Raw genomic sequence first — 11308 nt, 5'->3', positions numbered from 1 at the left:
ACAGCAGAGACTTGAGGGCCCATCGAGAGATCTACGTCGATCTTTAGCCCTAGGCTTTTTACTACAGCACCAGGAGACGGGGTAGTTCCCAACTCAGGGGGCCAGTACAGATCACTCCAGGGATCCTCTTTGTTGCTGATCACCAGGACCTGTTGTATCAGCATTCACTTTCAGCAGATTGTTAGTCATCCAGTTGACTGTGAAGCTGAGCAGATTCCTCACTGATTCCTGGGCCTCTTTGATGTCATCCAGCCGGACTAGTAGCTGGGTGTCGTCTGCATAGTTAAAAATTTCGCAGTTCATCCGCATAAGCTCCTCCACTAGTGGTTGTAGATAAATATTGAAAAGCAGGGGGGATAAAGCCGAGCCCTGGGGCACCCCCCAGGTCACCTCGCTGATCCCAGACAGTTGATCTCCTAGTTGCACTCTCTGGGTTCGACCTGACAGGAAGGAGTCTAGCCACTTCAGCACCTGGCCTGTGATCCCCAGTTTCGCGATACGGTCCAGCAAGATGGTATGGCTGACCGTATCAAAAGCTGCCGATAAGTCTAAGATAAAGTCTATGAAAATAGGAGGGAAATGTAAGATTAGCTGGTAACCGGTTAGTTGTAACCAGAAAATCTCACTTAGGGTTCAGAAAAAGAAGGTAAAAGGTACATTCATAATAATATAAAGTATGTTATTATTGCAGAAAAGCAAGAGTTGTACCTAAAAGACATAAAAAGATGCATGTACTATTACATAATTGAGGCTCCAAAGAGGTAATAGAGAAGGTGCTCTCATTAGACATGGTTGCTTACAGTGTTATGCCTTCGATTTTTGGTTCCATTGGTACTGTCAGCTAGCGATTTCCATGAGGCAAATGCAAGCAGAGTGCTCAAAGACGAAGGACCCAGGACAGCATGCGATTAGTCTGTACCTGTTGGAACAAACAGCCACTCCATAGGTTCAAATGAGGCCTGAATGAGTGAGGGCAAGATACCATTTTTAGAGAAGGGATACATTTTTGGGAAAGTGGCCAGAAATGCCCTACTAGTCACAGTGGAGGCCACCATGGGATTTCCATTAAAACAGAGGGGGAGGAATGGGGCGAGTAACCAAACTGTACCTGGAGCGGTTCATAAGTGGAGTCTGGTTGCATGGACAGTATTGTAATGCTGTGATTGATCGTGAGGAACACTTGACGAGAATAATCTCATTGTCACGGCTGGCAGAAAACAACCGACTCATTATATGGTCATGATAGCAGCCAACTTGTTCTAGTCATTTGATGAACTGGTTACATTTGAAACACTTATGCTAAATTTGAGATTATGCCCAATTTCAGATTATGTCCTGGATGCAAAGTTGTAAGAATAGAGGAAGAGCAGGGCAGTAGGTCAAAAGTATTAAGTGACAATGATCAAAGAGAACAATTCATCATGTGTGTCAGAAAACAACCAAATCAGTGTCAATGGGTGGTCATCATGGTTTAGTCATATGAAGATCCTGTTAGGTTTGTATAGTTATGCTTGGATCGCAATGTTGTGAGGAGAGAGGAACAGAGACGAACAACATGTGAAGGCTACTCAGTGACAATAATCAAAGTGAGATTGAGTTTAATGGTTGGGGTTTCATATACAACTTAACCTCAATGGTTGTAATGACGTCTACAAGCCAAATACAACAAAGAAATGCAAGAATCCCCTTGTACAAGAAAAACACTTTTGCTAACAAGGTCTATGAGTAATACACTACTATCTTGCTCTTGCTACTGGTGAACGGGATAAGTGTACATATTTGTTTAATTTAAAATGAGGCTCTAATTGCGATGCTCAAAGAAGAGAAGAACAGGGAAGGCGATGGGGTATATGTAGGCTCAGTCTTCTTCCTGGGATCACTGGTTCTTTCTTGAAATTCTATGGCAGGACTAGAGATCGGGATTATACATAAACTTCTTCTTAAATGGCTCAGCAGACTGCCACAAGGACAAAACAGTAACATAACCATACAACTTTATTTCCCATTCATCCCAGAAAACAAGTGTAACAGGCCACCAATCACAATCCAACACAGTCCATTCTCCTCTGCAACCCATTACAGCACGTTCTATGTCTCGTAAGAGCTTCACAATTGCACCTGACATGGGAAGTAACATCAGTAATGGGCTGGGCCTATCAAGAGGCAAGGTGTGAGGGTGGCAAAGACCTCCGGCAGAGACAACCCCTTCCATGAGAGACAGTGGCCCACCAACAAGACAGGCAGCTGCTGCTGAAGAGATGAGTCCTCTCCCACCACGCTCAGCAACAGTGACACCATCAACAGAGAGCCCAGTGACTGTCTGCTGCTGCAGACACATCTCACATTGACAACCACCTGCTGTGGAAAAGAAAGCCTTGAAGTGCCAGCCAACTCTTGAAGCAGACATCCTCCAGGAAGGAGGGCCGCCTGCACTTAGTGCGACACACTAAAGTGTACAAAAAAGTGATGGATGGAATGCATGAATCTCAGCCACAGGTAATCCATCAGGCTACATCCTAGTCCATTGTTGTTCTGCACACCATGCTACCTCAGTTTGGACCCAGCCATGTGAAAATTAGTCTTGAACCTGCTCCAATGGCAACAGTCCAGCCAGGCAAGGTTCTCACTGAACCAAAACACAAGCAACCCGGACTGGTTTTGCCCTGGCAGGGTTAATAAGACAGATATAGCTTTGTTGCAGTGACACAGAGTGTATGGGACACTTCTGGGCCATGCCCGTTTCATTAAGGGTGACAAACTAAAGTATACAAAACAGTTATGGATGGAATGCACCGGCAACTATGTTAGGCTGCATCTCATTCCATTGTTAATTTGCACACCATAACACCTCAGTTTGGCTCCAGCAGTATGCAAATCAGTCTTGACCCAACTCTAATAAAAACAGTCCAGCCCACCTGCCAGACCTGGCTGATGAGCACTAAAAGGGAGAAAACGGTCCGGAGTTGCTTGTGTTCTGGTTCATGGAGGACCTGGTCGAAAGCGTACAGGCATTATGCAGAACATGAACTGGCCTAAGTGTCAAGGGGTCAGTCCTACTCTCAGGTGTATGGATGTCGAGCAGTATGTAACCTGTCCAGTCTTTGAACCAGGACACAAGGGTCGGTCACACCCTAAGGTGTATGGATGCCGTGCAAGATTTTACCTGCCCAATGTTTGAGCCGGGTCAATGGGGCAGTAAATGGGTGCAATGAAGAACGTGAACTGCCCAACTGTGCCTAAAGCCAGAGCGCATTCACACTTTAAAATAGTTGGATGTCATGCAGGACAGGAACTAGAAAATCTTCTAGCCACGCTACAGGGGAAGCCAGGGTAGCTGTAGAGTGCAAGATAGTGGTACAGGAGGTACTATTGCTTTGAGCCGGATATCTGGCTCACCTTGAGGTTTGCTCAAGCCGAAAATGATCTTAGGAGCAGGCTTTTTGAATATGGGATACTCAAAAAGCAAACGGATCACAGCACTGACCAGCCCCTACAGTGTTGCACCAGGGTTTCTCAAAACCCAAAGGTATGGGACTGGTTTGAAGACTAGGGCTATCAGCCCCCACAGCCTCACCAGGAGGAAAAGACCCCCAATGAATGGAAAGAAGCTAGAAGACGCTATAAACCATACAAAAGACTACTGCCAAAACGTTCACAAGCTCAAGTAGAAACTGAAAAGGCCTAAGTGGTGGAGGCCCTACATCGTCATCAGGCGAGCTCCGGGGCCACGAGATGGGAGGTTCTCAAAGGAGGGGATGACTCGGTGGACGAAGGATCGGGATCAGTCTCCTAAGAGGCAACAACCCCACCTCTAGTAGTGACAACAGTAGCCTCTGGAGACATTTAGTCCTGATCTCAACTGTGGAGGGGTGGGGAGGCAAAACTACATCTCTTGCAGACATCACTATGCTGACTGTGATACTGGAATTCCACCACTTTCATTGGTTGGGTTGTTAACCTTTTTTTCCTTTTTGATTTTTGTTACCTCATAAAAGGGGTGAACAACATACCGTGAATGGGGAGGGAGGGGCGGCTATGTTTAAGTCTGCGAGACAGTTATGTAGGGTGGGTGGGGAGTTGAGAGGAATGCTTTGGGACAAGTTTGGTTTTGGGAATCAAAGTTTAGGAACGGTCTCTGAACACATACTAGGAGATAGAATGAGAAGCCAAGACGTCTTTAGACGGGTACATCCACGACAGCAGTGTTGATGTGGAATGTCAACCGCTTAGGTTATAAAATTAAGTGAGATTGGGTTAGTAACCATATTACATACTCATGAGATGATGGATCCTCAAAGGAATAGGGTGCAGGGCAGTGGACCCATAGCAGAAACTATGGCAGGATATCTCCTGGACTTTTATTGGAAAGGCTACAGTGAAAATAGTGAAGGGTTAAAAGATTCTGCAAAGGACTGCCCCTGTAGATCCTTAAGCAAAAGGCAGGTGCTGTCCTTAGAGGCTGATTTAGCAGAAGAAGAGATTGGAATGGCATTCTCACAGCTGCACTCAGGATGGCTTACCGGTTGAATTATTTCGGGCATTTATCCCTGAAAGTAATAACCCCCCTACATAAAATGCATATTATGGCTTATGACAAGTGAAAATTACTTAGGGATCTGGGGTCAACCACGGTGGTCCCTATTCTGAAACTGGGAAAGCCAACGGATAAATGGGACTCATACAGACCGGTCTCCCTGCTGAACGATGATGCTAAATACTCCCAAGGCCCTGGCAAATAGACTTACAGGTGTAATATTAGATTTGATTAATCCGGACCAGACTCGCTTTATGCAGCATAGGTCAACATGTTTAAGTCTTAGAAGACTACACAATAAGATACTAGCAGCAGCAGACCTGCGGGTACCATTGGCAGTGGTCCATTGGATGCTCACAAGGTCTTTGATTTGGGGGCTTGGTCCTTTCTTTTTGCGGTATTGAGGAAAATGGGATTTGGCCTGAATTTTCTGAAATGGGTTCAATTACTCTACACCTTAACCTAAGCTAGAATAAAAGTTAATAGGGTTTTCGCACAGGCCTTTGCGATACAAAGAGGGACAAGACAGGGTTGCTACCTAACCCCCCTTATTATTTGCATCAACAGTGGAACTTCTGGCAGAGTGTACACGGAGAGATGCACAACTTGAGGTCTGGATGTGGGACTACTGCATCACTTAATATTCTGACGACGTACTGTTATATGTAGCCAACTCTGATAAATCCCTAGCTAGAATAAGAGATATTTGCATTATTTGGTGAATATTCAGGCCTACACATCAAATGGGACAAATCCATGATCTTCCAGATGGGCACATGTGTGGTTACTAATAAGGATACTCTTCTCCTTCTGTTGCGATTTGAAAAGACGCATTTTAAATATTTGGGAATTTAGATATCTACGACTCCCAATCTCCACTATGAAGATAATCTTACTCCGCCATTACGATGTTAGGAAGCAGATGTGAAACATTGGAGAGGACTCCCCCTTTCCTTGTTGGTGAAAGCAGTGTTGTTCAAGATGGTAGAACTCCCTCGCTCTACTTAAATATTACAAAACACAGCATACAGGATCCCGAAAGATTCTTTCAAGTAGTAGGTATGCTTCTATGGAACTGGTTATGGAAGTGAGGTGCCCCTAGAATAGCACTTGCAACATTACAATGGTCTGCACACGAGGGGGGCATCACCCTTCATAACCTAAGATGGTACTACGAAGCTTCTCACTTATCTATTGAGAGATGTTGGGAGAGAAAGGTTACCTACATGTGCTCTACCGGGAGACTCTTAGACCTGAAGCTACGCATCTCACCCAAGCTAGTTTTGCATCCATCATTGCTGGATTTAGTATATCCTAAATTAGGAACAAAACATCCCTGAGCTCCTCTCTCTTAGGGGGTGGGGGGAGGGTTGTAGCCTTTGGCAGGACTAAGCTCTCGTCTTTGTTTTCATTTCAGACCTAAGGGTCCTATGTAGTGTTATGATTATAGATTAGGAAGCTAAACCTTGCAGGTCTTAAAATTTCTCCTTGTACCCTCCTCCCCCTTTTGTATGTACAGTAGAGGTAACTTCAGAGGAGGAGAAAACATCTCAGGAGGATTTTCTGGTGTGGATTAGGCCTTTTCCCCCATACAAAAATTGTGTGAGGGTGGGGGGGGGGGGGGTGGAGAAGAGAGAGAGAGAGAACGAGGTGGTTTACAGACAAATGGAAGGCCACTCCTGTAGTTTTTTCCGAAAGGAACAGATTTATCAGTTCAATGCACTACCGTTCAGCCGGTCATCAGCTTTGGGGTGCCTCACAAGTGCCTTTGTTCCGTCATAGAATAGGCCTGGGCGGTAAACTTTGCTGATGGAGTTTTTTCCCCACTCTTTGTAGAGTGCAGAGTTCCGAAAAACTCCAATTGGCAGTGTTTTTCCTCTCTTGCAGCTCGCCAATGATAAGTTGGCAAGCGCGAGATAGGAATATCCAATGCTAGACCACGTTCTAGGAAGATTTCTCAACGCAGCTGGTGGTGGCAGGTTGCTATCGCTCACATTGACAAACCTGCAGCTCTAGTTGAGGAGGCTGCTGCTCGAGTAGAACATATACTTGAGCGTCAGAAAGAGGCAACACTCTCTTGTGCTGTACATGTTGCCACTCACATTGAGGAAGCTGTTGCTCCAGAAGAACATCTCCAGCAGCGCCCTTTTGTGCTGTACATGGTGCCACTCACGATGAGGAAGCTGCCGCTCGAGTAGAACATATACTTGAGTGGCAGAAAGAAGCAGCGCCCTCTTGTGCTGTACATACCACTCACGTCGAGAAAGCTGCCGCTCCAGTAGAACATCTCCTCGAGCAGCCCCCTCTTGTGCTGTACATGGTGCCACTCATGATGTGGAAGCTGCCTCTCGGAGTTGTGCCCTCTTGTGCAACATGTGGTGCAGATCGTGCACATTTAACTCCCGGTGCTAAAAATCAGCACATGCTGCGCAACTTACCTCACTCCGCATAACTCTGCAGAGCACAGCGGAAAGATTGTCACTCTGCAGAGTTCTGGATAGAAGAACTTTGCGAATTCCACCCAGGCCTATCAGAACACGCACAAGAGGGGTAAGACCTGTAACATACCTCAACACATATTACTAACGGCTCAATGCCAGGACCGTCTGCGCCACCATCTGAACACAACTACAGCATAGTTTGGTCGGCCAGTGGTGCACAACCCCAGCAGCCCGGGGATTAAGGAGGGTAGCAGGGATACATGCCAACATTTTAGGACAAGGACGTAGGAGATTTAAATAAAAAATCGGGAGAATGAAAATTTCCCATGGACTCCTATTGTAGAAACTTCAATTTCAGGCGGGAGACAGGTGAAATAAAGCAATTTTTGTCTTGAAAAATCGGTAGTATCCATTGGGTCTATTGGCATACATGGCTGCCGGTAAGTGGTATGACCCATGGAAGAGACTTCAGTCCTCCCAGGGAACAGCGCCCAACCGACACCTGAAACCAGCCCAGCCGCCCCTGCTGCCCTCTATCCTCCCTCCGTCCGGAGAGAGAGCAGGACCGGCCCTGGGCCCCGACCCGCTGCCGAGGCCCGCACCGCCTCCCCTCCGAGAGTGGGACCAGCCCTGGGACCAGACCTGCTGCACCTCCCCTCCGAGAGCGGGAGCGGAAAGGGGCCGGGCCCCAGACCCGCCTTCACCGGCGCCGACACCGCTCGCCTCAGGCAGACGACGGTTGCTGTCAGACTCCCTCAAGACTTCTGTCAGATAAGTCCCGCCCACTCCAAACACGCAGCGTCCGCCCACTGGCGGAAGACAGAAACGGACGCAAGCACGTGCTAAGTCTACAACCAATCAGCACGAAGAATTCTGTGCATCGCGCTACGATTGGCTACTGTGCCGCATTGGCCCCAATCTTATGTCACCTTACGTCCTAAGAGTACCGCCCACTGCCGGAATAGGTTCAGGTGTGGGATTGGCTGTATTCCGACCCGGAAGTACTGGGATTACGGACGGGACTAATGTCACCCGTGAGTAGATGCGGCTGAATGCGCGGAGGGACCGGGGACGCACCGGGCGGGGGCCGCCGACGCCCCGAGCAGCAGGCCTCTGTGGGGGGAACCCCTGCGGGGAGGGCTCACCGTGACATGACAGAGCCGAGGCGGCCAGCCTCCAGCACAGCCAGCCGCCCTGCTGCCGGGGGAGGCAGCTCTGAGCCTGCGGCGGCGGGGGACATAGACCCCCGAGGGTAGAGGCCGCAGGGAGAGAGAGAGCTGCGGAGTGCAGAGCACCCAGCACCAACCAGAGGAAGAGACCCTCGGACTGGACCCCAGTGCTTATACAGTGACAGCCCAGAGACTGCAACACTCTCAGACGGACTCCCAGAGAGTGGAGAGACCCTGGCCCAAACAGAGGGAGAGACCCTCGGATTGGACCCCAGTGCACTCCGCAGAGACCGGGACAGTCCAGAGGGAGACACCCAGAGAGTGTACTGCACCACCCAGAGGGAGGGACCCTCGGACTGGACCCCAGTGCTTATACAGTGACAGCCCAGAGACTGCAACACTCTCAGACGGACTCCCAGAGAGTGCAGAGCACCTCCCAGAGTGGAGAGACCCTCGGACTGGACCCCAGTGCACTCTGCAGAGACCGGGACCCCAGTGCTTATACAGTGACAGCCCAGAGACTGCAACACTCAGACTGACTCCCAGAGAGTGGAGAGCACCTCCCAGGGGGAGGGACCTTCAGACTGGACCCCAGTGCTTATGCAGTGACAGTCCAGAGACACCCAGACTGACTCCCACAGAGTGGAGAGACCCAGGCCCAGCCAGAGGGAGAGACCCTCGGACTGGACCCCAGTGCACTCTGCAGAGACCGGGACCCCAGTGCTCATACAGTGACAGTCCAGAGACTGCAACACTCAGACGGACTCCCAGAGAGTGCAGAGCACCTCCCAGGGGGAGGGACCTTCAGACTGGACCCCAGTGCTTATTCAGTGACAGTCCAGAGACACCCAGACTGACTCCCACAGAGTGGAGAGACCCAGGCCCAGCCAGAGGGAGAGACCCTCGAACTGAGACCCCAGTGCACCCCTGCTGCTGCGGGGCAGCCCAGAGATACTCACACTGACACCCGGGGAGTGGAGAGCACCCAGCACTAGCCAGAGGGAGAGACCCTCGGACCCCAGTACACTCTGCAGAGGCAGGGACAGCCCAGAGACTGTACAGCTTCCTGCTGCTGCATTGACAACCCCAGCACCTCACAGAGTGAGACCCTTGGACTGGACCCCAGTGCACTCTGCAGAGGCGGAGACAGCCCAGAGATAGAGACCTTCACTCAGAGACTCCTCAACACTCTGCTTGTGTTGTGTTGTGTTGGTCCCTAACACAGTATCTCTGCCTCAGGTCCCTCCTGACAGTGATACTACCACTGTCCCTCCACCACTGGTCCTGTCCCATCTCTCCAAGACTTCCTGCCCACCCTTGACTCTTGCGTTAAAATTCCCACACTCCACCCAGGTTTGACCCCCCCCCCCCTCCTGGACAACCCCACCCGTCTCACGTCTATAAATTCATTCTTTATCTCGTATTCAGCCCAAACCTCACCTGTCCACCCAAACCCTGTCCCAGACACCAACTAACCCAAGATCCCAACTTTCATCCAATGGGCAGTTTCTTTCCCTAAACCTGTCATCAGCTTCCTGTCTCTTTTCCTCTAACCCTGACACCCCCTGGCATTGTAGTCAGGCCCAGATCCCCATGCCTTTCGGAAGTTAACCGCTGCTGGGTGCCCATGGAAACTGCAGAGGAGGAGGAGCCCCCCGCATCAGCCTACACCATGGAGAACAAGCCCATTGTGACATGTGAGTACCAGAGGGGATCACTGTAAAACCAGTATAGTGGGTGGTAACTTTATATCATTGAGAACAAGCACATACAGTAGTGCCGTTAGCACCTACTGTGGCGTGTGAGTCCAAGAGGGCTAAGTTCAGTGGGATGGTAGTTTGGGGGAAGCTATCTCAATACCCCTTACTCACCTGTAGCAAAGCGGGTACTTTGTTGGTAACCATAAACTCCTTATAGCAAGTGGTACATGAGCAAAGTTCTTTAGTAATTAGTTCAGGTATACTAGACTCTGTAACACACCTTTTGTAGGCTTCAAACCAAGACATTACTAGTTTTTTTTCCTTTGCATGTGGAGCTTGTTTCTGCCGCATACAATGTTAAAAAATGATAAAAAATATAGTTTCATTTTAATGGGTTGATGTGAATAGGTTTGTGACGTTTTGATCTTTATACGGTAAATATATATATATATAAATATATATACTGAAAAAAACATAGGTTTGACACACGTTATAGTTAGGAATTAGCATTTAAAAAACCTTGGAAATTCACTGAAAAAACCATAGGTTTCATACATGTTATAGTTAGCTAAACATTTCACTCATACAAAACCTTTGACATTCTCCTGTTATAGTTAGTTCAGCTAACTATAACTCGCATGCCCACAATGCTCTGCTGATGACGTCACATATAACATCACTCATGACATGGTCAGTGACATCACTCATGACATCTCAAATAACATAACTGATGACATCATCCAGTAAATGTTTTTTTCTGAAATTTAAATATGTTTTCTATATGTGTATCACAAGGTCGATGGAAGAATAAATAGATAAATGAATGTCTCAATGGATGTTGTTTTTGTAAAAATGATTGCATAACTGACTTATTAAGTGTATCTTAGTGAATACATGTATTAGCGAGTAATGTTTAAATATGTAAATGTCTGTAGCAGTGTCTCACTTTGTCTATAATTGGCTGCATGGGTTGGTGAGTAGCTACATGAGTGGCTATATGATTTATTAGTTGGGTTTTTGAGTATCAGTATGAGTGTCTGTATGGTTTGGTGGGGAGTATTAGCGAATACATGCAGGAATGAGTGACTCACTGTTTGTATGTGTTTTGAAGACAGCATATATGCAGGACTGTAAGGGTGGATTAGTGTGTGTATGGGTGTGTTGGTGAGAGATTGACTGTCTCAATAGTATCTTTGAGTAGCTACATATGTTTTAATCTACTATATATGAGTATTGATGTATATAAGTGATTATATGTGAGAGTGAGAGATTGAAAGAGTTCCTGTATAAATAAGCTATTGGATGGTTTCCTGACAAGAAACCATCCAATAGCTTTTATATTTATTAATTATTTGTATGAATGAAATTATGCATATGCTATAATGCTACAATCTTTTTATCATTTGTGTATAACTGTGTATCGATTTTATCAAATATCATGTTTTTGTAAGAAGAATTAAAACT

General features: G+C 47.5%; 1 protein-coding gene across 2 annotated transcripts in view; it reads left to right on the top strand.

Annotated features, from left to right (window-relative positions):
• The first annotated feature begins 7972 nt into the window (after positions 1-7972).
• Positions 7973-11308, top strand: part of TRAPPC10 (trafficking protein particle complex subunit 10) — a 319990-nt gene continuing 316654 nt past the window's right edge. Inside the window, exons 1-2 of one of the 2 annotated variants that reach the window (XM_086935878.1) lie at positions 7973-8538; positions 8997-9841. In XM_086935878.1, coding sequence (XP_086792004.1) covers positions 9772-9841 — 70 coding nt within the window. In that variant the 5' untranslated portion in view covers positions 7973-8538; positions 8997-9771. Of the gene's footprint in view, positions 9842-11308 lie in introns of both variants that reach the window. The other variant, XM_086935877.1, reaches the window with a different exon arrangement.

This window comes from Lissotriton vulgaris, chromosome 8 (genome assembly GCF_964263255.1).
Source record: "Lissotriton vulgaris chromosome 8, aLisVul1.2, whole genome shotgun sequence".
Classification (NCBI taxonomy): Eukaryota; Metazoa; Chordata; class Amphibia; order Caudata; family Salamandridae; genus Lissotriton; species Lissotriton vulgaris.
This window is presented reverse-complemented; position numbering and strand designations above follow the sequence as displayed.